At 55.3% G+C, this 27,008-nt stretch overlaps 1 protein-coding gene and 1 long non-coding RNA gene across 4 annotated transcripts in view; both read right to left on the reverse strand.

The window, feature by feature from the left end:
- The window catches only part of ZSWIM5 (zinc finger SWIM-type containing 5), an 89,651-nt gene that overhangs the window by 5,860 nt on the left and 56,783 nt on the right, over positions 1-27,008 (reverse strand). For all 3 annotated transcript variants that reach the window (XM_083846897.1, XM_083846899.1, XM_083846898.1), the window contains exons 2-10: positions 19,060-19,416; positions 12,597-12,745; positions 11,894-12,044; positions 6,939-7,118; positions 4,171-4,347; positions 2,309-2,455; positions 1,712-1,849; positions 1,009-1,269; positions 464-599 (exon numbers count right to left, since the gene is read on the reverse strand). In XM_083846897.1, coding sequence (XP_083703023.1) covers positions 464-599; positions 1,009-1,269; positions 1,712-1,849; positions 2,309-2,455; positions 4,171-4,347; positions 6,939-7,118; positions 11,894-12,044; positions 12,597-12,745; positions 19,060-19,416 — 1,696 coding nt within the window. The remainder of the gene's footprint in view (positions 1-463; positions 600-1,008; positions 1,270-1,711; positions 1,850-2,308; positions 2,456-4,170; positions 4,348-6,938; positions 7,119-11,893; positions 12,045-12,596; positions 12,746-19,059; positions 19,417-27,008) is intronic.
- On the reverse strand, positions 14,208-19,050 carry LOC310903515. Its single transcript, XR_014587599.1, has 2 exons — positions 16,318-19,050; positions 14,208-14,674 (listed from the first exon to the last, which is right to left on the reverse strand). It is a non-coding gene; the product is annotated as an uncharacterized lncRNA (long non-coding RNA).

Below are 27,008 nucleotides of genomic sequence, written 5' to 3' on the forward strand. Positions count from 1 at the left end.
GCAAATCATCCCTCCGTCTGTGCTGGGGCCTGCCCAGCGGGTAACGGCCTTCCCTGTGGGCAGGGAGGGCTGCAGGGTGCCCAAGGCTGTGCAGGCAGGAGGCAGATGAGAGCACCGTGCCTGGGACCTGCTCCGGAGGAGGACGCTGTCACCAGGACAGGCAGGCAGAGGTCCAGCCTCAGGCGAGCTGCTGCGAGGGGCTGGGCAACAGCACTGCAAGGCTGGATGGTGACCCACAGACATCACCAGGCCCACAGAAGCCCCTACAGCTAGGACTCAAACACCAGGAATCACCCAAACGATAGTGGGAGTCTCCTCACACTGCACAGCATGCCAGGGGAGACAAGCCTGAGCTGCCTCTGCACCCGCCCTCGCTCTTGGGTTGCAAAAATCCTGGCTTCTCAGCGGGGCAGAGAAGAGAGGCAAACTGGGGGGGCAGGAACAGAACAAAACATGCACCAACCTCATGGCCCGCAAAGCCAGCTTGTACGCCAGGTCCGCGTCGTGGGGCAGCAGGGCAGAGAACAGGTATTTGGCAAAGGTGTGCATGGGGACGCTCTCGCGGTGGATCACTTCTCCCAGGCCACTGAAGGGACCACCTAGGTGCAAGCAGAACCCATCAGCCATCGTCGTGGTATCTGTGGCTGGGGTTCGTGCCACCCCAAAGCTTTAAGCATCTGCTCAACAGCTCCCTGGTGCATTAGTCGGGGCAAACGGCTGCTCACTCCTTTCTTAAAAACCTTTTCAAGTACAGAATGCCTCAGAAACGGAGGTGATACGGTTAGCACCCTTCTCCATAAAGCCTTTAAGGCGGTCTCACCCTGGAGAGGTCAGCAAACCCTTGCTTTGCCAGACCAGGGCTCTGTGTTGGAGCAGCCAGCCTGCAGACCCAGCACCATGTGCGCAGAGGAAGAAGCCAGGACTGGATCAGACAGGCATAAACCTTGGAAGAGGCACCCTTGGGAGATGTCAGCAAATCTGAGCCTGAGCCGCGCGCCAAGCCCCCACCTTCCAGCAGCAGGATGCACTGCTTCCGAAGGGTCTGCACCAGCACCGGGTCCAGCTCCAGGTCCTGCAGCCGGGCGATGATCTGCTCCTCGTTGCGGCACACCTTGTCCTGGGCGTAGAGGCCTTCGGGCATCACTCTCTGCTGGCCCATGCCCATCAGGGCCACCTCTAAGGCCAGGGACAGGTAGGACTCGCCGCTGTCTTGGCTGCCGGTCGCGACGGGCACGTGTTGGTAGACTGGGGGTTTGGAGTCCCCGGTGTCTGGAAGAAGGGGGAGAGACGCAGCAGGGTTAGGGGAGTCTCCCAAGGTGGGAGAACAGCAGCAGAGAGAAAACCTCTCAAATTCAGAAGCAAGACCCAATGCTTCCCTTGCTGCCTGCCTTTGGTTACCCAGGGATGATGGATAAAAGCTCCCTGTGGGAGATATGGGGCTTCACCCCCCTTCTCGTTCTCAGCTAGGAGACAAAGGAGACCTGAGACATGTGCAACAGGGCCACAGCTGACACCAGAGCCTTCCCATGGGCTGGCACTCCCTGGCCCGGCTCAGTTTGCAGCTATCTTGCTCTGCTGCAAACCCCAGGGCTGGAGACAGGGGAGGTTTGAAGCCCAGGAGTGCTGAGGCCAAGCCCTGCACCCAGGGGCTGCCAGCTGGGCTTGGCTCAGCTGGAGCTGGCTGGCAGAGAGCAAGGGGAGCACCCGGTACCTGAGATTTCAAGGCAATTTTCCTCTTCTAATCTACAAGCTTCGGTCAGGGTGAGAAAGAGGCAGCCGATGGGGTTCAGAGGGTGGCCGACCCAGCCCTCCAGGTTGGTGATGGTTGTTGCTCCTCGCTGCAGCAGCTCTGCAAATTAAGGGGGGAAAAAAGAAATTGAAAGTGAGGAATTTAAAGATGAATTCTGCACCCAGAGAGGACTCCAAGACCAAAGGCCTGTTCTTATCCCAGGGGCTTGCGACACCCCGACCTCCAGGGAACAGAGGCCATGGGAAGTTTGCAAGGTCCACGAAGTTCAGAGCAGGCATAACACAGGATGCCACAGACAACAGGGGGAGCAGGCACCCAACACAAAAAGGTGTCCTTAAGGCTGTATGAGGTGCAGCAGCTCATCCTCAGTTCCAGGAGGACACACGGACGTCCATAAAGCCAGACCTGCAGCTTACAGACTCATTTTAGATGAGTCCGTAACGGGATGGCTCATTTGCCCTGGATGGGGCAGCAGTGCTCTGTGAGAAAATCTCCTCCGCCACTGGGACACCCCAGCCAGACCCGGTGGGACCCTTCTCCAGCACCTCTGCTCCTTACCTTTCTTCTGATGCTTATATATTTCCAGCTGCCTTTGCTGCTGCAGTCGCAGGGTGTTGATGATGGCAACAGTTAGCCGGAGAGCTTCCCGGGGGTAGCCGTGGGAGCGCAGGGCGTCCACCCGAGCGCAGGCTGTCGGGACGTGCTCTGCAAGGCAAGGTCACGCACGTGGGGCGGCTGAGCACAGACACTCGGGGGTGTTATTGAGGTGGGGAGAGAACCTGGCAGCGGCAGGCTTCAGGGCATCCTCTACTCATCTTCCCCACTCCCCAGCTCAACGCCTGCTCACTGCGTTGAAGTCCTGCCTTTCTCCTTGCTCCTGGCAGGGCTGCCTACGGGGAATACTAATGGCACTGTCACCACGTCCAGCCTGCAGCAGCCGTTTCAGTTCCTAAATCCTGACTTCCACCAACCCTACCTAGTGGAAGTGTTTCCAATGCACCACTGCTGCAGTATGACAGCTCCGAATACAACACTGCCCTTCGTTTCTCCTAAAGCCTGCACGTTTTAGGGTGATTTCTTTCATTGCTGCTCACCCAAACGTTTCTTACCGTCTCCTGAAACAATTCTCTTTGCTCTCACTACGCAGGAGACACATGGGAGGAGGCAGCGAGCACTCAGCTCCGCGCTGGGGACACTGGCAGATTTCGGCTGACATATGAACTGCCTCCTTGATGACTGCATGGAGCGCGCTCTGCAGAGACCCCGTCTCTTCTGCCGCTCTCCTGCCTGGTGTTTTATTATTAGGAACAGTTGCGTGAACCCCCCGCAAGACTCACAGTTGCTTAGAAATTCATCTGCTCCTGCTGCTCATTGCTCACCTGAAATCACAAGCAACTGTGGAGAGGATTATGACTGAGTGAGAAATTAGCGGGAGCAGATGACATGCCATGCTGCATAACAAGCAGCGAAAATCCCATTTTCTTGCAAAATGTCCTACCAAGGGGGGAAAAGAAAATACAGGCAAACACAGAAGATCTAAAGTTCGAGCAGAGGGATTGTTCTATTCCTGGAAGAGATCAGAGAGCTCTGGAAATGCAGACAGCCACCTCCACAAATGGGGTTTCCATGTCCCAGAGGTCACCAGAAAGGAACAGGAGGAAGGTTTAAGAACAAACACATCTACAAAAGAGCTTCTTGTTGCTCCCTCTATTCATTTGCTAAGTGGATGAAATATTCAGCTTCTCGCTGCTGCGAGCTGCTGACAAATCACACTCCTCTCCCAGCACAGGGTCCCTGAAGGGGTGCCAAGAAAGCAAAAGCACAAAATCCAAAATCAAGGCAACCGCACCAGAAAAACAACGGGCACAAACCAGCTTGGCCCAAGGGCTCACCAGAGCCCAGGTTATACCCGGGGAAGGGGAGCTGGGGCCATCGTGTCCCTGCTAGATCGCCTGAGTCCTGGGAGCACCAGCCCCACACCACCACCTGCAGCTGCTTGGGGAGAAGACCTGCTGCTATGGAAAATCCTTCCCAGAGGAGAAATGTCCTCTCCTGCTTCATCTAAGACAGCACAGGTCAGGCTCTGACCTTCAGTATCTGTATATTCACCTCCTTGCTGTGGGGATGAGGCATCCACGCTCCCAGCAGCAGGGGGCTTGCTCAGTGCCAACCTGACAAACGCATTTTGAGGTCAGCCTGAGCCACCAGGAACCCCCCAAGCCCTGTCTCACCCCCTCTCCTCCTGGGACACACGGTTGTTGAGGGTTTGCAGTTTAGGATGTGGAGTTTTTTTCACGTTAGGATGTTGAAGCTTGAAAGGATGCGAGGTAGCAAAGCTTCTTTGATGCCTCAGGTGGCTGTTCTCCACGAGCAGCCCTACCCAGCCCGGCCAGCCGAGGGCTGCTGTTTTGGATCCTTACCGAGCCACAGGGGCTGCCCCTGGGAGTTGAAGAGCAGGCTCTCGCCCTCCCGCTGGTAGGACGGGGACACGTAGAAGTCGCTGCTAATGATGCGCTGCAAGTGGCTGTCCTGCCAGTGCAGGTCACAGCCCTCGATGGCCCGGGTGAACACGGTTCGGCGGGGCCTGGCCAGCGAGTCTGCGAAGAGAAAAAACTGTCAGAGCCCCCGAGCAGCTCCCGCGTGAGCCATCTGCAACCTCAGCCCCAGGATCGCCCCGCAGTTTGACAGCTGGAAGTCACGAAGGGAAGCCTGAGAGCATCTCATTATCCTCCGGGTAATGCAGGGGAGCTGCTGCCTCCCCAGCAAACACCGCAGGGCAGCAGGAGGGCTGGGGAGGGAGGGGGGGGCACCATCTTAAACCCCACTGCTTTGCAGCAGCAACTGTCTGTGCTCACAGCTGCTCTGCAACTTAAGTGACATTTTCAAAGGTATCGAATGCTAGCGTGCAACCCAAAACAACACGGCTCGTTATGTATTAATGCATTAATGAGGCTCGCGGTGTATTAACGGCAGAAAAAACCAGAACAGCCTGCTTGCTAGACTTGTGCCCATCCGCATGGTCCTTCTCCCTCCCTACACGGGGCGTTTGCCCACACAACCGGGCTGATCCTTGCAACAAATCTGGCTGCTGCTTATTGCTCTCTGGTGAATCTAGGGACTGCCTGCTCTGGCTCATCCAGGCTGAAATTTCCGAGAGGCTTTCGTTTTGTGTGACAGCGCTGCTGGGCAGCAGGTAACTGCCTGCTTCCCATCTGGGACCCGCGGGGCAGGAGGAGAATTTCAGCCCGGACAGAACAGGCAGGCAGCGTCGGGAGGAGAAGGGCTGTCTGCAGCCCCCCTGCTATCGCCCCGGCCACGCTGGAAGCAGGAGGGCAAAAAGCAGGTTGCAAAACAGGGAGAGCCCCGAACGCGGCGCAACGCTGGTCCTGCGTTCTGCAAACCGGCTGAGCTCAACGCGTTCGGGAGGGGAAAACAAAGGGCTCTGCTCAGGGCTGAGCCGCCAGGCTGGGTAAACACGCTCTGGAAACGATGGCAACAAGCAATTAGCCCAAACGCTGCAGGCACCCCGAGGTGGCTAGAAATTAAACAGGTGTTCGCACGTACGGAACCAAGCCCTCGCCCGCCAGCAGGTTTACCTTCACGGGAAGGATCTGGGGGAATCAGCTGTTGTTATCCCTCGCTAACAAAGGAGGCTGGCAAGAATTTGCAGCAGTGTTTGCATATCCACAAACAGCAGCCCTAGGACACCTCCGGGCTCTGCTTTCTGCCTGCTCGGGGTGCTCGGCGAGCCGGGATGCCCTCGGCACAGGCGGAGCAAGGCGCTTCGGAAACATCCCGCGTGCGTCTGACAACGTGACCTGCCCCGAATACCGAGCGAGTCCCCGGCGGGGCCGGGAGCACCAGGGAGTCCCGGCCACGAGGGACCTGGAGCAGGGCCAGGTGTAAACCAAGCCGCTCCCGACGGGCGATGCGCACGTGGGACGGGATGGGGCGGCGCAGCGAGCGGCCGGCGGCACCAGCACGGTGAAGTTCGCTCCACGGCAGCTCTGGCTGCACGCAATGCACCAAGGGCCAGTTAGGGTGCAGCAGACGGAGGCACTCCAAGAGCAGTGGGTTTCGATTAACAGCTATCTCGGGCAAAAGGAAAGGGGGAAAGTGTTTAAACGTAAAGGCTTTTGCAAAGCAAAAAACGCTTCGTCTTTTTTTTCATTTTAGCATTAAAGAATAACCTCACAGCTAAGCTGTGCTGTGTATGCTCTGCACCTGAACTGCATTTAACAGCCCTGGCTTGTGACTTCTCTGCTGCAGTCTGCATCCAAGACCTGCAGGTGAGACTCGGGAGCCAGGGAAAGGGCTCTGCTCCACCGCCGACTCCCTACCTTCATACCTCAGCAAAGGCTTCAGGGCTCAGCTCCGCACCAACCCAGGCAGCATCGGTTTTCTATAAAACTTCTGCATGCCTGTTCACATAGGTCTGAATTTCCCCAAGGCCAAATGGCTTGAAAGGGGCCTTTGGAAGTGATTTTTACGCTCAAAACGCACGTAACTTCACCGCAGCTGCAGCACATAACCAAACATTTTCAGACATCAGTGTCCGTAAACAGAACCGTTTTGGTTTTCTCCATCTCCCAGAGACATCACCCGTGGGATGAGAGCAGAAAAACACGGGAAACCAACTCACTGGGTGCTGACACCCTCACAGCCAGCAGCACCGGGGGCCACCTGTGTTCCCCCAAGCCTGCTCCGCATCAGAACGGGGGTCCCGGCTGGTGGCCCTGGGGCTCCCCAAAGCTCCATGATGCGCTCGGGGCTCGCCCTGCAGGGTTTTGTTTTGAGGGGGATCTTTAAAAGCGCTCAGCACGGTGTAGCTCAGCTCCCTGCGCAGCCCCGGGTATGCTTCCCATTGACGTCAGCGGGAGCAGCTCGGAGCCAGGGCTCAGCATCCGCTGCAGCCCCGTGCCAGGACCCAGTGAGGTGCTGATTTTCGTCTGCATGACCGAGGTGCTGAGCACGAGCTGCCTTTCTGCCTGCTGCGCCCGGACACCACGGGGATCAGCTTTTCGGCAGAACAACCCAGAACCCCACAGAAAGCAAACTTCTGAAAACACAACCCAAATCCCCTCGAACCAAAGAACGTGTCGTTTATGGAAACGTGCTTTTTTTTGTGGACTTTCACAGCAGCCTGTGGCCACGGGCTGGAGTCCCTTTCCCCCAGCCTTGCACTCACCTTGGCTGTGGCTGGAGCTCTGTGTGAGCGCGTTGGTGATGTTGGGAAGCTCATTGCCGTAATTGCCGTCCTCCAGGGGACACACATCCATCTCGCCCCACTTCCGCAGCTGCCGGAGCCAGCAGGATTTCTCCTCCAGCTTGCAGTGTGGGTTCAGCACAACGCACACCCACAGCGCCCCTAAACAAAGCCGAGAGATAAAGGACGTGCCAAGCCAGACCCGTGCGGCAGAGCTCTCCGGCACCACCCAGACTCTGCCTTTCCACCGCCACGCTCGTCATGAAAGCCTGCAACATTTTCATCGGCATCCGTAAACTCATTTCAGCATAATGCACGGACCCACGAGGGGGATTTAGACAGCTTTTAAATAAAAGTAAAACTCCTCTGTAATGAAGCTAAATTATAATCTCATGAGATGGGGGACAGTGGGGAGGAGGGAAGAAGAGACCGGCTGTATATGAATTTGCGAGTGCTTCTGTCTGCCAGGACAAATCTAGTGTTTGAACTACACATCAAAGCATGCTTAAAAACATCCTGGCAAGCTGCAGAGTCTGTATCTCTAAAGACTAACCTGATTTCGATCCTACCCACGTTCCCAGCGCTTTAAAGCCCGCTCAGAATGCTATTTCATCTGCCATTGTTCTTCAGGCCATTTGCATTCAACTATTTAAAAAGGAGATTTAGTGTATTTTCTTCCTTTTTTTTTTTTTATCCTCCTCTTCTTTTTTTTAATCCCCAGTAGCCCCCAGACCGCAGCAGAGGAACCTGGAGCTTGGCTTGATGTCTCGCAGCGAGAGCCCTCCCAGATGCACGCCCTGCGCATCCCGCGGGCAGAGGTGCCCCTCAGTTCCAGGACCACCACGGCACCTCCGGGCTCAGCTGTGACTCCCAGGCATTGCCCTGCCCTTCCCTCTCCTCAAAGTAGAGCTTTGGTGGTGTTTTTGGGGTGTGCAGGCAATTGAGCAGCATCTCGGAGGCCTCCTGCCAGCAGAGCCACAAGCTGGGATGCAGGGAAGGAGCTGGCAGCAGCTGAAGGCCTGTACATTACGCCGCGCGTGGGGCCGAAGCATCAGGGCTGAAGGGCAGCTGTTAGTTGCACATGGAAAAAAAGACATTATCTTTTGGCTAACGCCAGCACCCTGGGCAGCAAGAGCAGGGAACACAGAGAGATGTGACAGCAACTCCACCTCTTTCCTCCCCCATCACCCCCGGGCTCCCAAACGCCCACAAACTCATTAACGAGTTTCACCCAAAAAAATCTCAGCCGATTTTGTCTTTCACCTCTGATGGCAGAGAGCACGGCACCGCCTGCCTCCCCCTGCCCGTGCCGCAGGCTGCAGCCTTAAATCACCACCGGGGATTCCTCGGGCTCAGTTTTCAGCCCGGGGCGGCCACGGGCGCACGCAGCGCGGCTCAGCCGAGCGCCGGTGACGAGGCTCGGTGCCCCCGCTCCGCCGTGGCCAAGAACGTGATGAGCCCACTGGATTTTTGGCTCCCACAGCTCCAGCAAGATGTGATCCTAGGGATCCTCATGACTTCGCAGGCTATTTTTGGGAACCCTCAGAGGCGCCCTTTGACTGCCAAAATACCTTGCCCCTGGGTTCCCCCGTAGCAGGGAAGATGGGGTGGGGAGGTGGGGACAAGGAGGGGAGCGGGGTTCGCATCTGTCTAGATGTGAACAGTTGTCTGGGAAAGGGAAAAGTTAGGTTTTCTGAGTCCTTTGGCCAAGTGACATCAGCTGACAACACGACTGACCCCTGTCCCGCGCCGATACGCTGCGCTGGGTCAGACTTTGTGTCTGCTCACACGCTGCAGAAACCTTCATCTGAACTTTCCAACAGCAGAAGGTTAAGTGGGGAACAAAACGGCAGATCACGATTAAGCTAAGCCTCTGAACAAAAATGCTTTTTGATTACAGGGCCGAGTGGAGAGCGGGGGGGTCACAAGAGCCTTCCCACCCCGGCGTCCCCAGCTCTGGCCCCAGGGAGGGCAGGCACTCAGATCCTGCGCTGAAGTTTCCAAACCATCAAAGAAATTCTCCCGTTTCCCACAGGGTCGCTCCCCAGCTTAATCTGCTGAAATTCCCCACTGTAAACAAGTGGCCGAGATAAATAAACCCGTCTCCAGGCAGATTAAGGTCAGGCTGCACTTCAGCTGGTTTTTCGTCTATTTTTTGTAATTAGGCTTTAATCGTAAGTACTAATGCGCCGGGGCAAATACTCCCACGCCACGCAGCTCCCTACCCAGCAGGTCTTTCCCTCAGCTCCCCAGCAGACGGGGCAATAGATGTTCAGTTGGCAGCAGACACACACATGCAAATGATGCCTTTTTTTTTTTTTCTTTTTTAACTCCGAAATCCTGCAAAATCCTTTACATTTTACCCAGTATAAATCCACAATCTTCTTTAAGGCTGATCTTCCAATCCCACGCAAGTCGGTGATGCAGTCTTTGTTAAAATCGACGATTAATTATTAAACGCTTGCCCAAAATAAGGTCTGGGGCTGGCTGCAGCAGCTGGCAGGGGGGCTCTTTCCCCTCCTGCCCCTCTCCATTTGGCAATGCTCAGCAGTGCTGGTGCAGGGCAGCTTTGGCACCCCCAAAACAGAGATGCCCACTTCTCCCCAGGTGTGATGCTGGGCGAGCTGCTCCCTCTGACGTGTGCTGGCCAGCACCACGTCTCACCTGCTGTCACACCAATCCTGTCTCATCATGGCCCTGATGTTCCCTGGCCACCTTGCCATCTGCTGACGGGGACGTGCTGTTGCTTCCTCCTGCTTTGCTGATCAAAAAATTAAGTGTACCGACCCGGTCCGTGCAAGGTTAGGCCAGGACCCAAACCTGACCATTTACCCTTCGTGTGTGCTGGAAGAGAGGGAGGGCTCTGGGCTTAGATATCTGGTTTGAAGGCAGACCAAATCATCTGTAGTTCTGGGCAAACTGCTGCATCCAGGCCTGCCTAGACACCCATCCATCCACATTTCGCAGATGTGTTTGCTTTCTTCCATGTGGAAATTCTGGCGTGGTGGATTTGGCCACCTCTCCGGGATTCTTGCACATCCAACCATTCCAAATCCTGGAAATATCTTTTTGGCAGGCGAGCACGGATCGGCTCTGCAGAGCCCGCGTGCTTATTTCCATCCAGGGAACCGCCGGCGGGAGCGAGGCATCCTGTCCTGCCTGGCCGTGCTCACGGCTGCATCTGCATTTGTTTGGCACCTGGGCTGCGCTCCCGGCCGAGTTCCTGCCCGTTGCTGCAATGCTGCCCTGAGAAGACTCCGTGGGGGGGCTTCTGCCCCCAGCCCACTGCGCAGACAGACCGTGTCGAGGACGTTTTGAAAGCAGCCTGGCAGCCGACTGCCGGTTATTGAGTATTCTGCAGACAAGACCACTTAGGGCGGTGTGATTTCATGGAGGGGGTTCTCCAGGTGGTCAGAAAGCCAGTCATTGACCGCGCTGCTGCTCCAGATGCTGATGGCATGGAGAATTAATTGGTCAACTTCACAAATTCCTGCCCCGAGACCTGCTCCAGTGGCTGGGACCGCAGATCCTCCTACCTGGTATCCCGCCTCCCATGGTGGGGACAGGCACTTAAGGGAAACTGTAAGAGCAGGGCAAATGTGGAGAGATACTTCACCGGGAAAGCCGTCCACCCTCCCACAATCTGTGATTCAAGGACTTCTTGAAAGAGAAGTGGCACCTGTGCTCAGCAGCCCGTTTCTCCCCCCTCTTTCTAAGTGATTTTCATCCTCTAAGCTTTCAGCCTCAGAGGGTCCCACGGCAGGGAGTTCACAGTGCACTTTGGTAAAAACACCTTTATTTTGCCCTGTGCTCACCTCCTGGCATCTTCATGAGCCATTCCTGATTTTACAAGTGTATTACACCTTCCCCAAGTCTCTCCTCCAAACAAAAATGCGTGCACCTGCATAGCTGTTCCCCATACAGACGGGGCTCCAGACCTTGGACCACCCAACCTCATCCTTCTTCTAGCTCTACAACATCCCTTTGGTCCCAGCCCATGAGCCCCTGCCTTTCCACAGCATCTCCTGTTACCAGGCTGCAGAACAGCTCAGGCTCATGGTGAAACCACGTCACAAGCCAAACTATTCACCCACGATCCCAGATGTCCAGCAGAGCCCAGGAGGGCTGGGTAAACTACCACACAACCAGCCCCACTGGCTCACGTCATCTAAATGCTTTATTCTAATGATATTATGGTGTCAGCCAGCTGAGCTGGTTCCTAAGGTGCTTACCTAGAATTACCCAGAGTTGCATTTCTATTAAAGCCAGGCTCTGCGTTGCCCATCCTTCACCTCTCACCCTAGAAACCTGCACCAGCACAGGCAGAAACCTGTTAGATGGGACAAGTCTTAAGAATCTGCCTCTCCCCCTTGGGATCGTGGTTCCTCCAGGAATGGCACCTCCACATCTGGGCTACATCCAGCCCCCAGGATGTCCTCACCAAGCCCCTCTGTCCTCCCTAAGGCTTTGGGGCAGCACACCAAACAGGTGCTGGACAGACAGAAGCCTCATTCCCCCAGAATACAGTCCCCCAAAAAACCTGAGCACCAGGCAGACAGACCAAACGAAGGCCTCATCCCTTCCTCCCTCTGAGGCACAGAAACACGAGGGGCTTCTTCCATGACTTACCACAGCAGACACTTCACCAGGCCCGCAGGGGACAAGCCCCACTGCACACCCATCACCCCTGGCTCCTTTGCAGGAGAAGGGCTGGTTTGTTTACGGTGTTGAAACGTGCACTTTGGGCCTGATCCAGCCATCCCACCAGGACTTCCCCAGCAGGGGACAGAGCAAACTTCTGGCACCTGCCAGGGTCTCTGCCCACAGCCTGGCTGAGGATGCAGGGTGAGCTCTGGTAGAGCCCCAAAAGCCCACGGGATGAGGTCTGAAGTCCCAGCAGCCCAGGCCACCCCGCTGCTGCTGATGGTGACCCTTACCCAGCTCATCCCAGAGCTGCCGGCACTTCTCCGTTATGCCTGTTCCCTGCTGCCTCCAGAGGGAGAGCCGAGGGTCGGCCATGAACTGCTCCGTTATCAGCGTCAGCATCCTGGCCCCGTTGGAGTCCCTCATGCGCAGCATCTCCCGGACCTGGGAAGGACAGAGACGAGGTTTTTGGGAGACAAACCATGGCCTCCTGGAGGTGTTTAAGAGCTGGATGCCAAGTCCCGGCTCCCTCACAGCCTGGGTGTCCAGGCTACACGTTATGATGCTGTGACCTGGCTGGTTTGAGTCCAGCTGAGCAAAGAGCACCAAGCAATCAGGAACCCAAAAACAAGGTCCTAATGCAAAGACAGAGAAGGGCCCATAGGCTGGTGCCACCTCTCCACCGTCTCGGTAGGGTCTGCAGGTGGCCAGGTTGGATTTCCCTCCACAGTGCCAATGGGGAGATGGGAGAAAAGCCCCAATTCATGCAGGAAACACTGCCTGGGAGGCAGGGACCTGCTTGGAGAGAGGGTGGGACAACCCAAGGCTGACCCAAAGCCTGGATTACAACCGCCAGCTCAGCGACCGGGCGAGAAGGCACTAGAGCAGAGATTCCCAGCTGTGACGGGCGCCGTGCCAGGGCAGGCAGTGAGCCGCCGGCTACGTGACATGTCGAGCGGAGCGCAGCGAAAAAGACAGCAGCCAGCTCCTCCTCACCTTGGCAAACATGGAGTTGAGCTGCTTCCCCGAGCCGTAGTACCCTCCCTGAGATAGGAACAGCTTCACCTGCTCTCGGACCTGCTCCTCGTCCAGGTGCCAGCAGTTCTCGTCATCGATGCTGGCTCCAGCAGTGGGGTCGGGAGCACCTGGGGGACAAGGAAGGAGGAAAAAGAGATGACAGGGTTTGTAGCACCACAGCCAGTTTGCAACAACCAAACTGAAATAAAATAAAACACAACTTTTTTCCCCCCCAAAAAAAACATTCAGATTTCCCAGTGGGGGCTCCATAGGAGCACTGTGGCTAGAAGATGCTCGGCTCAACTTTAGCCATCTTCTCCCATCGTCTTCTTCCTGAGCAAGGAAGGGAGTCAGCACGGGAAGAGCAGAGGGCTGCATGGACAGCCAGGGGAAGCTGTAGCCGTATTTCCAATTAATTCTTAATGATGTCTTCCCCACTTGACTGGGCTCTGGCCAGGGAGCGGACATCTCCGCTTCCACCGCTCCCTGCTCCCACGTGGGGTGCCAAGCACGCCCCAGCGCTGACTGGGAGCCGATTCATGGAAAGGCAGCTCCAGGCTGTCTGCTCAGCAAGGCGACTCTCTCTCCTTGGCTTCTAAATGGGAGGACATCAACCCGATGGGTTTTGCTCCTCCGGCAAAGCCTGAGAATGCTCCTGACCTGATAAGATCCAGCTATTTGTATTTAATGTCCTTTACAAAATTCCCTTAATTTCCGCTAATAATTGTTGCCCAGGAGCTGTTCCAGCAAGCCCCAGGCACTGCCCGCACTGCGCTGAAGGGAGAGGATGCTGCTGCTCCCTCTGCAAATAATTTATAGTTGACAGAACAACGTAATTAGGACAAGATCTGAAGCAGCAGAAAGGAGACCACAGCCCCTGGCTGAGCGCAGGGGCTTTCACCCACGGCCCCGTGTTGGGAAGAAGGGAACCAGCACCGCACGCGACCCAGTCGTGCTCCTTCCCATCACAGACCAGCACAACAAGGACTGTTCACCCCGCCTGCAGCGTGTTTCAGTTTTCCGTGCCTTTTCCTTCCCTCCCCCACGTCCGTCCTTATCTCCACTCCCCCTCGCAGATAAAGAGCAGACAAGCCAGCGATTATCCCGTATCAGGAACCGATGACTAATCTGTCTGCCACGAGCGCTTATCCCGCACCCATCACCGAGGCTTCCGAGACGCTTGCACTTCTAATATCCCCCTCCAAGCAGCCCGCTCCTCCCAGCTGTGGCTTTCCAGATCAGCCAGGTTGCCTCAGCTGCCTCTGTAGGGACCAGGAGGGCACGGATACCCGGTGACCCATCCCGAAGCTCAGCCCATCCTCGGTCCCTCACCGAGGCCGCTCGGATAGCTCAAAGCAGAGGAAGAAGCGAGGTGCAGGAAGCGGCTGCGTTTTCGCGGGGTTCCCAGGGCTGCCCCAACGCTGGCTGCTCGCACGTAAGCATCAGCAACAGAAAGCGCAGGCAGCGGGGAAAGCGGCGTGCAGCTAAATAAAACCTCCTCCTCCCACACACCACGCTGAGCGCTTCCCACGTTTGGGTTCTGACCGCAGCCGAATTAGCGATGCAGCTCCCGCCACTCCAAACAAAACCCACGTTTACTTGTACATTTATTTTGCTCTCGTATCAAAGATTCATACGGGGGGTTGTAATATCAGGTTCCCACACACGCCACGCAGACAGGCGGATAATGGGCTACCCAATTACACCGGGGAGCTGGATAAACATATAAGAGCAAACAAAGAGGATTTGCGCGGTGTTTAAATATTTATGGCAGGATTCGTCCACTTCCCGTTGCCAAGGTTCACACCGTGGTGGCATCGCCAGTGGCATGCCGTGACGTAGCTGACGAGTGATTCCATGTCTCTGCTCCAAACTAGCAGGGAACGGCATGTAAAACAGCCCCAAGCCTGCGTAACACGTCTCTCATATAGCAGCATTCTTGATCCAAAGAGCCTGTTTCAGATGTGCTTGATCTTTGTCCTGCGGGATTCAGATTTAAGGAAACACCAACATGCATCTCGAGTGGAAAGAGTGTTTCACAAGCCCATTTACACTGGCTGTAGAAACAGAGATAAAAACGCCATCAATCACTCCAGCTGGGACCCATCCCTCGCCGCGGGCTCGGCGCTTAACTATTTGGCACCCAAGAGAGACCTCGCCGGAGAGGATGCGAAAACTGAGAAATAAGGGACTGGAAAAATCCCGGGTGAGAAAACAGAACAAAGCCAGGCACGGAAAACCTAACAGCTTGCTCAGCCAGTAGCTGCTGAAGGTGAAGAAAAGCCAAGCCTCTCCTGGAGCGGAGAGCAGCAGGTTTCTGGGGCTGGGGAGGCGGTGGGACCCTCGTGGCTCACAGCAAGGCACGGGAGCATCCCAGTGCCCGCTGCAGGTCTGGAGGAGAAGAGCAAAACGTGCTGGTAAGTGGCCCTGGGCGAGCTCCTGAACCGCTGAACAGTTCACAAAGGCCATCTCATGACTGCACGCAGCGCTGCCAAAAGCCTCCGGGCTGCATCTCCAGCGGTTGGAAAGAAACCAGGAGCGAAGGAAGAGCCACCCAGATCGGAGAGGGAGCGGGGGCAGGATACGGACAAATAAACAAACAACAGAAAACCTCAAAGAGAAAATAACCATGCACCAGAAAGGAAATGAACTCTAGCAAGGGATAAAAATAGCGGCAAAGCGAGGGAGTAAGGAACCAGCCTCCGCCGAGCCTCCCAAGCCTCCTGTCGCATTTTTAAGTGGAGGCAGATTGGAGGGAGCCTCTGGAGGCAGCCTGAAGAGTCAAAGACATCTGACAGCAATCGAGGGAGTGAAGCCCTTCGGCTCCTGTGCGTGACCAAAGGAGCTGCTGGCAGCGGTCCCGTGCCTGCCACGGGCACCTCCAGAACCAGGGCTGGCTGTGGTGAGGGCGACAAGATGGCACAGCCACACGATGGCACGTGGACCCCCCTACTGACATCAGGTCCACCCATTTCTGGGAAGCCCTATGCCAGGCACCCCTCTGGAGGGGATTCGGCAACCCCAGAGGCTCTGCAAGGCCCAGGGGAAGAGTCGCTTGGCAGAGCCCTCCCCTCGAGCACTCCCGTGGATTATTTTCCCTCAAATTTCTATCAGCTCAGCAACCAGGAAGGCAAATCCTCTGGAGACCTGACCTTCTCCTCCTCCCCAGCAGGAAGGCAGAATTTCAAATAGATTTACCAATGCCTTATTCAGCCCTCCGGACACTGTTGTGGGATGACCTGGAAGTTAAAGACCACCCGAGGGCTCGTCAGGCACCAGCTGTGGCTCCGTGTGACAGGATAGGTGGGCAGGTAGCTCCTACCCAGCCAACGTGCTGGGTACAAGAAGCCAGGCTGGCCAGCGGGTAAAGGACCCTGTGGGACCAAAGAGGTCATCTGGCACTTTGAGCTGACTCTCCACAAGATTATCCTCGGAGGGAGCTGCCCCCGCAGCACAGAGGTTTTGTGGCTTTTCCCCCTTCTGGCTGGGAAGAGCACAAAAAGCCTTTATGGCTGGGACCGGCTGAGCACCACAGACACACTGTCATCAGCCGGCATCTCCACGGGGCAGACAGACCGCCCTCACCACGTCTCCTGGCCTGAGGTCAGCAGCTCTCCCGGCCGTGCCCAAGCACAGCGAGGATGGTGCGAGCACTGAGACACGAACAGCGGGGCTGCCAGAGCCGCCCCCTGCTCCTCACCTCCTCCTTGCGAGGGGGACGAGGTGGCCACCACCAGACGCTCCACTGGACCCAAGCTGTCCAGCTGCAGGTCCTGGCTGTCCCCAGCAGCAGCAAGTCACGTTGCTTGGTGTAACGACAACCTTCAGCTCCGCTCCGTGCCGGACAGTCAGGCTGAACGTTTCCACCAGCAGCAGGAACGCGCTCAGGGAGGGGAAACCGAAAGCCTCTGTGGTCTCTCCGTTCGAGCTGCCACTTCAGACGCCGAGCGCGGAGGAGCGAGACACACGAGACGCTCGCTGTGAGCACGCTGCCCTTTGCAGCGATCTGCCGGAGCAGAAACGTGACCTACTTCAGCACACAGAGGTCAAGTGGGAAGCAGGCAGCCAGGCACACCTAGGCTCTCCGCGCTGATTGAGCCCTCAGAGAGCGAGCGAGTGCCTTGGCTGCGCTCCGAGGCTGCGGCGTTACTGGAGAGTTTGCATTTCCTTCTAGGAAGGCGGCCCGGGAGAGCAGCACGCGGCGCAGACTCCTGCAAGGAGCAAAGGTCTGAAGCCCTGACGCGAGCCCTCCTGATGACTGCCTGCAATCTTTGCTGTTCGGGCTCTGCAGAGGGGGGAAGAGCAGCCCTGTTTTCCAAAGCAGATGTTCCCACTGCACAAGGGGCATTCCCCAGAGACGCTCCCAAGCTGCAGCACTGGCTCCTCCACCTCTCGCACTAACCACCAACACAGAAGGAGCAGCCGTTTGGTGACCGGACTCAATGCTAACCTGAAGCTAAACAGACCTCTCCCTGGTAGAAATGGAAAAAAAAATAAAAATAATAGTTTCTGGAGAGGCTGTTCTCACTTCGCAGTGTAATAACCTCTGTGTGCTGCCGGGCACACACTGGGTTACTGTTTGGGCTGCAGAGGTGAGCCTGCCAAAAGCCACCTTGGCTTCAACCCAGAGACAAATGAAGGTGTGACCCCAGGGGCCCGGACCAGTCAACGCCAAGAAACATGCACGTAAGCACATAAAGTGCTATTTAAAGCTTACCTTAAAGGGTTTCAGAACCCAGGATCAGAAACCCTCCATAAACGCATGAACTGCAGCTGGGAAGAGCGAGGTGCGGGGGAAGTTTGGATCCCTTCCAGCTGGAGCCCCAGCAGAGCTGCTGGATCGCTCTGACACCCAGAGCCCTGCAGCATCTATTAGCTTTACATCATCTTAGTGCTCTTCTTCTGCATCATTCCCCGGGATGAGATCAGGCTATAGGTCTGCTCGCAGAGGAGCTCACTCGCTGGTGGGGCTGCCAGACGGGCGTCAGATGGGCAGCTCCTCCGGTGGGACAGGGCAACGTGTCCCTGTCGGTTCAAAACCTCACACCAGGGCATGAAGTTGCAGGACTCTGAATGGGCAGAGCATTTTTGCTTTGTTTTTACAAGTGGCTTTAAAAAACGAGAGGCAGATATTGAACTGCAGCCAACATCTGTATCTTTGTAAGACTCTCAATCACCAAGTCTTTTGCTGACTCTAGAGCAATAAATATTCAGGGCCTTAAAAGCTTTTCTTCAGTCTGCCTGGGAGAATGCAGCCTCAAAGAACGGCACAAACGAGATCTTGCCCAATCTCAACTTCAGTAGATCAGTTCAGGTAGGCAGATTCTTGCTCTTCCTTCCTTTCTAACACCCAAAAATGAGGAAATGCCCCCAAACCAGTAATTTCCGAGCACAACCACACACACAGCAGATGTGGAAGAGACAAAAGCCTCTCCCAAGGTAGAAGCAAGAGGGAGGGGAGGGGAAAACATCTGAGATCAGAGCTGCCATCACCAGTAGGATGGAGGTGGACCCCTGGCCCCACTGCTACATGTGGATGCAACCAGTTCAGATCCTATTTTAGGCTGCATATGGGGCTTTTCATCTTCAGAGCAGCTAAGAGGCATGTGTTAATCCCCGCAACGCCCTTCCGTGGCAGATAAGTGTTTATTATCTCCGCTTTACAGCTGCAGGGACAGGCGCGGTGCGGAGCGGTTCATTTCTGGAGGCCCGGGGCAACCTCAGCTCCTGGGCAGGATGCAGCAGGAGCACCGGCTGGTGCTGGCAAAGGGAGCTCCGGGGGCCTGACCACGTCCTGGTCAGCAGGGCTGGAACAGGCACCGACCCCCAGCTGGTGCCTTCTTGGGGGAGGAAGTCAAAAGCATCTTCTAAACGCAAAGCCCCATGACACATCCTCTGTCACCTTTGTGGAGTAGGTCAGGACAGCAACACTCATTTATTATGGGCAAATTAGCACCTACTGAGATTAAAGCTTTATCTCCTGCTGGCTCAGTCACATCTGACTTAGCAAGATGCAGGGCTGGGCTGACACCGCATCACTGCATGCTAGAGGAGCCGCGTCCCCACTGCGCCTCCCAGTCCCCAGTGTCCCAGCACTGTGTCCCCAAAACAGCCCTCTGTGCTGGGGAACAAACGTGCTTCCTTCCCCCATGCCTGGCTTTTCCAAGCTCATCTGAGCTGTTCCTCACGTACCGCTAGCCTGCCTGCTCTGTTGTTTCTTGCCTGTTGAAGTCAGCATTTGATGGATAAACACACAAGGAAAAAGGACAGAATGGGGACACATGGCCAACACCCATGTGGTACCAACACCTATGTTCTAACATCAGTTTAACACTGTGCAGCAACGAATACGGCGAAACAAAGGCCACCACCATCACTGTGAAATCCAGCCCCCCAAAAACTGGATTAGCGCTGAGCCAGCAAGGAAGGAACAAGAAATTACCATGCACTTGGTTGATTTCCGAGTTGGAGGACAGGATCTCATCAGCCAGCTTCTGGGCAGTGGGCAACACCTCAGTGTGGTGTGCTGTGATCAAATACTGAACAAACTTCTGGAGCTGGTCCCTGTTCATCTGGAAAAGGGTCTCTGAAATGGGAAGACGGAGTTTGACCTGGTCCGGTTTGCGGATCCTGTACAGTGAAAGCGCCACAACATGGGCGCAGTAAAAAATGTCCTTGTTCCCACAGCCACACGTCACTGAGGTGATCTTGCAGCGGTCGAAGCTGATGGCCACCTTGTAGGTCATCTCTGGTTCTGTCGCGGTTGCTGGCTCTGTCACCGTCCCACTGAGGTGGAACCCTGCAGAGGAAAAAGGAGAAGAGGGAAACATGACGTTAGTTTTGTTCTCTCCATGAACACCCATGCAAGCTCTGGAAGGTGGACATGGCCACCAAAAGCCACTTAACACATCTCTGTTTCGAGTAGCGCATCACCCAAGGACAAAACCCCTACACTGGGAAAGGGAGGCCACCGCCCGCTCAGTCTCCCCCATTCCCACGCACAGCCAACAAGTCAGTTCACCTTGAATTTGCTGACTTCAGCCTAAATAACCCGGACAGACACCCAAGCAACACCCACTGCCAGAGGAACACGTGTGTGTGTGTGCAATGGACTGGAGAGCCGCACCGCACCACCCTGGCATCCATCCAGTGCCACCCAGAACCCAGCCCGCGAGCAAACGTGGCTCTGCACCAGCACGTGCGTGCAGCCAGCCTCTTCGGTGAGTTTATTTAACTGCCAAACCACAGGGGAAGAGCAAAGCCGCGCGGTTCTCATTTGTTTAAGAGTCTCTCAACCTCTTTCCCTCCTGGGAGCAATCCTCATCCGCGCCTCCCTCTCGCTGAATTCGCACCACAACGCACGTGAGCAAGAGGCAGAGAAAGGCCAGGTTTTCTTCTCTTTGATGAGGCAGACAATGTAAAATAAAATTAAATACAACGCAGCTCCAGCTTCATCCCCTCAACCGGGCAGAGCACCCCAGGGCACGACCACAGCTCTGAGCTCTTCTGCCCAAAGAAGAGAAAAGGCTGGATGCGCACCAACCTCACATTGGAACCACGGCTGGGAGAAGACACTCCAGATCCTCCCAGGGAGCCCATCACACAAGCAAGCTACCGAGGAGGTCAAAGACCAGCACTGTGCACCCATTTGCCTCCTCCTCCCCTCTCCCTTTCCTCCGAGGAGCACAAGGAGGTCAATGAGGGTGCCCGCCTGGCACTCCTGTGCTGGGTGCAGCGTGGTGCCCGGTCCCTGCACGGCCCAGCCCTCCTCCCCGCAGAGGATGCTCACTTGCCTCCGTGGCCCTGGACCCTCGTTAAGCCCAGGTTTGAAGAGGGGTCTCTGCAGAGCCTGCCATCCCCCTGGAGAAGGCGGCAGACAGCTGAGAGGCCCACAATTAACGACAGACGAGGAGAGGGGGGTGGGGGGGAGATTAAAATACATTAACTGCATCAAACCCTTGTGTGTTTGCCAGCTCGCACAAAGGCCTTCCGAGACAAATTCTACCAGAGGTTTTTAATAAATGGCATCAAAACCGGCTATTCACTGCCAGTCTCTTTAAAGCCACGCCAAAAACCACATTCAAATCTGATTAAGTGTCAAGGAGGTCTGCTTTCACTTTAGCGCACGGGAGGGGGGGAAGCAGACCTGTTCCTCAGCCATCGACCAAAAAACCCCACGTCGTGTGGCCGGCAGAGCATCCAACACGGCGGTGCTTAACCTCGGGAGGGCAGGGATGGACGGACGGACAGACAGCCGCGGACGGACGGACAGCCCCGCGCTGCCCTCTCGCTCGCACGCCGCCGGCAGTGGAAGCGCCACGGCAGAGGTGCAGCCCTCGGCAGCCACGCCGTGTAAATCTCGAGGATAAACTCCGAAGTGTTTATGTTTTACCACTTCTCTGGTCTGCAGCGCTTGGCAGGCTGCGCCGACTCCCTGCCAGCTTCTCCCAAGTTTACTTTCTGAGCAAGTTAAAAGGATTGGAAATGACGTTCCTGAGCAATGATGTATGTATGTATGCGTACGGACACCCATACGTGTATAATCACGTGTATATAAAGCCCTTTAAGACAAATTACTGGCCATAAACACTGCCTTAAAGAATTACTCCATCAGGACCGAAGGCCAGACCCCACCTGAGGCCAGCCAGTGTAAGGCTGGAGGAACTCAGCTCGTTTAACCAAACGACCTGCTTCAGACAGGTGTCAGCCTGAAAACCTATCAACCGTGGTCTGAATCTGGCCTTCCACAAGAGGAAATTTGCCAAAAACATCGACTCATGCCGCTCTGCGGCTCGGACACAGCCTTGCCCAGCGGTGGAGGCACGGGACTTCCCCGAAAATGAGCTCCCCACCAACTGGTCCTCACGATTCGTAGCGTGGGTTTTCACCTCGACCAGGACTGCTCAGCGCGCCTGCAACAGCCAAGTTTATCTGGCACCCGAGCCACGAGTCCAGGGTCAGTTTAGATTTCAGTTGTCGTGGCAGCAGGTCTATTTAAGATAAACTAGAAACTCTACACAAAACATTTATCAAAAGCTTAGTCAGAAATTAAACACGGTGAGGGGGGGGAGAGAGGGGAGCCTGCGGGAACAACAGCGTTATTTGGGAATATTTACATTAGCGTGAGGTCGGCTCGCAGCTACCACGCTCGGCCCCGCTCTGCACCCCGGCGCTGATCTCATCTCCATCGGCAGGAGGGGACTGCTCAGCACCAGCAGGGCTGTCGCCCCCGTACGGATGGGGCAGGACCACTCCTTTAAACGAAAATTGCCTTCTGGGGCTCCAAAATCCTTTCCTTCCCTTCCAGGGGATTTAACGGTGTCGCTATCCCAGAGAAGAGGTGGTGGTTAAAGGGTAGGTTTCAGGGTGGTTACTCCATCAACCATCAAAGCACGCGCTCGTGGTCCACACAAAGCCCGGGTGCTGCAGTCACCAGCAAGCTACGGTCACCTGCAGAAGGACGTCTGTCACCGTGCCCTGCTCTGCCCTCAGCTCATGGCCCAAGGACCACGTGGGGCAGGCAGTACCGGCACTCCTGCAGGGAGAAACGCAGCCCCGGCCGAGACACGGGGTCTGGACAGCACTGAGAGCAAACCCAAATACTTCTCCCCGCGTCCCCCCTGCACGTTTCCATTTAAGAAGTTCCGACAGCCGAGTGCTTATCTAGGACTTCGTCTTCTGTTCCTAGCACGCATCCAGCATAAGCTAACTTGGCGTTTGATTTGCTGCCAGCAAAGTGACAGTGCCAGGGCTTGAATGCCATGAAAAAGAAATAATTAAGTATCATCTTTGTAACTACAGCCTCATCACACCCCATCTGAGCCTAGCGTTGTCCCAAGAAAAAAAAAAACTGGGCTCCTCCCTGCCCCAGAACAGCCTCCCCTACGTCCACCGCGGATGCTTCCCGGTGGATGCCCCTTTGATCCAGGTTGCACAAGGAGCTGGGTTGCTGACAAGCTGCCCCCGTGAGCACAGAAAAGTTACCCAGGCTTGACAAATCAGCAAAAACCCTGCTCTGAACACGGGCACACACCGCACCATCCGCACGTCTCCCTCCTAATTGCCCTTATCCATCAAACCCGTGCAGAACACCAGAGCAGGGACCTTTTCCTGCCACGGTGGGTCTGCCCCCAGAGCCTCTGCTCTGGTGTTGCGTTAGTGTTGCAGGATGTTGTGCCTCTGATTTAAATTAAAACAGACCCTGGAGATGTCTTCTGGGAGTTTGCGAGCTCCACGCCGGTGGCACTTCTAAACTCATTAGCTGGGCAGCATTTTCCCCTCCAGGGCTTATAAACCCCGCGGGCTGGGAGGAGCACGGATCCTCAAAACACCCCTGGGTTCCCAAACCCCTGTGGAGCACCAAGCCTTTAGCAGGAGCTCCAGCACAGGAGGCTCTGCTGTTAAGACCATCAAGACCTCAACAGAAGTATCTCCAAGCAAGGTGGAAAATTCTTTGATCTCTAAATCTACTCAACAAAAACGAGCTTTGCAAACTCTTCCAGCTCTACAAGAGCAGCCAGAGTCCTTCAGCTATTTGTAACTCAGGTGTCCACAAGCCACCTGTCAGGAGACCACCAGACCTCCTGGCCCTCCTAGAGCAGTGATAATCCCCAAAAGTAGGATGGAGAAGATGGTTCTGGTTTCAGAGGGCAAGACTGCGGCAGACAAAACCTCCTCCAAACACACCCCTGGTCTTGGGTCCTCCAGCAAAGGGCAGGGGTTTGCAAAGCCAACACGCGAGCTGGTTGCACCAAAACACCCGAGGTTCAGCGATGGGCAGGCTGGAGTCACCGCTGTCACAGAGCAACTGATTTTGCTCAGCCTTTCCAAAACAAAGCCACCTACGAGCCTAGTCACAGACCACGGGCGGAAATTTAAACCCCAGAAACAAGCAAAACCCTGATGTAACCTGCTCTGCTCCTGTAACCGCGTCCTCTAGAGCACTCGAGCACCCCGAGGAGGACGACAAGGAGCAGCTACACCACCAGACGGGAACTCGAGAGCTCAGCTCTGCTCCCTCCCAGCAGTTGCTGCTCACAGCCAGCCCCCAGATTTCACACCGCGGCTCAGGCAGAAGTCACAGTTGTCATTCGCAGAGTTGTGCCGTTTGGAAAAAATGAGCTCGTTCTTCCCAGGCACGGCACGTGCGCTGGCACGGTCCTGCCAGTGAGGCAGCCTTTGCGTGAGACCAGCCCTCCCTGGGGTGTAACCTGGGACCAGCAGAAGCCAGAAACCACCTGAGGCTGCTCCATGGGCATCGCTGCACAAGAGAAGCGGGACCAGGAATGCATAGATAACGTGGGGAGCGGTCCTTCATGGCACGGGGGCTCCTGCAGGCTTCTCTTGGTCTTGGAGGACTTTGTAGAAACCTCGGAGCAGGTCAAGAAATGGCTCTGCCTAGTGAAAAAGGCAACTACAGCCAATCCCCCAAGCAAGTTGGCTCCAGGCAGGCACTTTGGGCTCCGTTAGGATCAGCAAGAGCAATGTGATCGCCCCTCCTCACCACTCTCCTTGCGCAGGAACCCGCCTCTCCCCTGGCTGACCCACCTCAGCTCTGTGTTTGCAGCACGACAGGCTGCTGCTCTAGTCCAAACCTGCCCAGAAAGCCTTCACGTAAGGGTGATAAATGCACACATTGTACAGCATGGCCCAGATGGCATCAGCTGGGCTCACCTGAGCCCTGGTTTCATCCATCTCAACAAACCAGGAGGCTCCAAGCACCCTTCCCTGCCTTCCCCCCCTCTGCCCACAGGGGATGCCCAGCGGGGACAGCGCCGGGAACAGGGGGATGATCGGCTCTGCGCCGCGGCTTCCCCACCAAGAATCTGCTGTTCTCCAGCCTGCAGGACTGCCAGACACAAAGAGCCCTGAAAAAAACAAATGGGAAAGGCTACACAGATATTTATGGGGCTCGGCAGATGCAGACAAGGTAAACCGAGATTTTCAACGCGAGTCATATACACTAGGTTACCATGACCCAAATATTTTTTTAAATTTCCAAACCACAGCGGAAAGGTATTTTAAACTAAAGCGATTCCAAGCTCCTCGGTGATTAAACGGACTGCAGCTCCAGCTTGTAGTGGAAAAACCATTTGTTTTTCCACTGTGTGAAAGCCATAACTAGCAATGAATAATAATTGCTGCACCGAGTGTTATTTATAAGCCATTCTTGGTCACATTTCCGAGCGTTGAAACAGCAGCTTTCCAAATGTGAACTTACAATCAGTCAATATTTGTAATGTAGACAACACCCATGGGAGGAAGGTGTCTGTGTGCTTACGCCGTAGGAAGCGGAGGTTAGTAAAATCTCCGAAAGCTTTCCAGCTAATAGATCAATTCCTCCAGCCGGCTGATCCTGACAATTGCTCAGTCTCTGACCTTGCAGTTGGAAAGGAGATGGGCTCATGAACTCATTTGCACATGACAATGCTCCGGCAAAGTGAATCATCTGCCTCTGATAGTAATGGAGAGTACTGCTCACTCCAGCCCTCCCAGGCTCCATTCAAACAGCGCAGGGCTGGCCTTTTGTGCTGTAAGTGCAAGAAAGACTCCGCTGAAGATGTGTGCAATTAAACCCACTTTTCTTGTTGCTCTTTTGATTCAGCAGAGCTCAATGAGAGGCACCCCAGGCAGGTGTTGTCACACACAGATAAAATGTGCCTTTTCAGAGCGCTTGCAGACAAAAAGAAAGAGGTAAAGGCTGAATCAATTGCAATTTCTCTCTTGCAAAAGAGGGAATCCACGCTTCAAGCGATTCAATGAGGAGAGGGCTCGTACGAATTTACATGCCCCCCCCTCCAAAGCAATTTCTTTTTGACACAAATGGATGCCACATGCAAAGGTGCTGCCATCCAGCCAGACCTCCGCGGGGCTGGCAGTGGGGGAACGGGGCAGGACATAGATCGGATGGGTCGGGGCCCTGCTCCCTGGCCCCACCACACCGCTTCCCTTTCCTGGCCATTACCACCCAAGAAAAGCAACTCTGGCTTGGTGGAGCTTGCGAGGACAATTAACAAAAGCCCCCACAATTAACAAAAGCCCCCCCGGAGGAGCCCGACAGAGCGGTAACAAAGGGATGCGGCCGAGATGGGACGGCGCGTCCTTCGGGAGCAAACGGGAACCCACGGGCAGAGGACGTGCCGTGCCTCCCAGGGCATCCACAGACCTCGGACGCCAGCAAAGGTTCACCAGAAATGTTTATCTCTCGGGGTAGGCTGGGGAAGAAGTGCAGGCTGCAGCTTTAAAGAGAGAAGATGCGAGTGCAGTTGTTTGTGTCGGAGGTAGCCGTAAGCTCCTCTGAGCAGCTGAGTAAGCTGGAGGGACGCTCTCTCTGCCATCTGCTCTGATCCCAGAACACCTCCTGCAAATGAAGAGTCAATCCGCTGGTTTCTATTCCTGTTAACCTCTAATCAGCCACAAGGACCGGCCTCTGCTCTGCTCTTTATCTGAGCCAGCTAATGCGTGAAGTGCACTGCGCTTCCCATCTGCTCCAGCATTAGTAGAGTTAAAGGACAATGCCGTTTCCCTGTCCCAAGCATTCACTTACACAGATGCCCTTGTATTAACTCAATTTCCCAGTGATTTCCATTATTACCCTTACGAGATTTCTGCTGTTTGTTTATCCAGAAGCCTGACACCGAGTTTTTTCTCCCCCCTGCCCAGCTCCGGGGGTGGTGTGACTAAGGCGGGTCCCCAGCAGCCTGGTCCTGCTCGGTGACATTCTGCCCCCAAAATTCAAAACTGCTCTCGTCTTCTCTCTTGCCCCGAGCGCTCTTTGTTGCCTATTCTAACCTGAAAACACCACTCCCAGCCCCAAGGCTGAGGACGCCCCTCCCCGCATCACCTTCCACATCCTTCCGTTGCCTACCAGCAAATGGGTTTTTAATCTACCCAGCCGCACAACCCTCGCTCTGAAGGCACACGGTTTGGGGGAAGAAGGAAAAAAAAAAAAAAACGTTTTGAAGCTCTGACCGATTTCCTCTGCTAATTCGCAGCCCTGCAAGCTGAGCGCTTGTGCTAGCAGCTCTGATCTCATGCAAACCAAGCCGAATGGCATTTGTGCAGCAGCATAAACAATAGAGAAGGCTCGAAGAGAGGAAGAGTTCACCACATCTTTGCTAACGCTTCCGCCTGCCTAATAACTAGTGGCAAAATGCTGTCAAGTCTCTGCTGTTACAGTGTATTTCGTGGCAAGCTTGAATATGAAGAGCTTGCTTAAAACCAAGAGAAAATTAGAAAGATTAGTGTGCGCACGAAATTTATGGGCAGAGCTGGTGATTGCAACATCCCTACATCAAGAGAGAAAGAAAACCACATCTCTGCAACGATCCCCCAAGTATCCATCCTCCTGCATTCATCAATGGCTGCGTCTGAACGCGGAGTGCTGCGATT

The sequence above is a fragment of the Anser anser genome (genome assembly GCF_964211835.1).
Source record: "Anser anser genome assembly, chromosome: 8".
NCBI lineage: Eukaryota > Metazoa > Chordata > Aves > Anseriformes > Anatidae > Anser > Anser anser.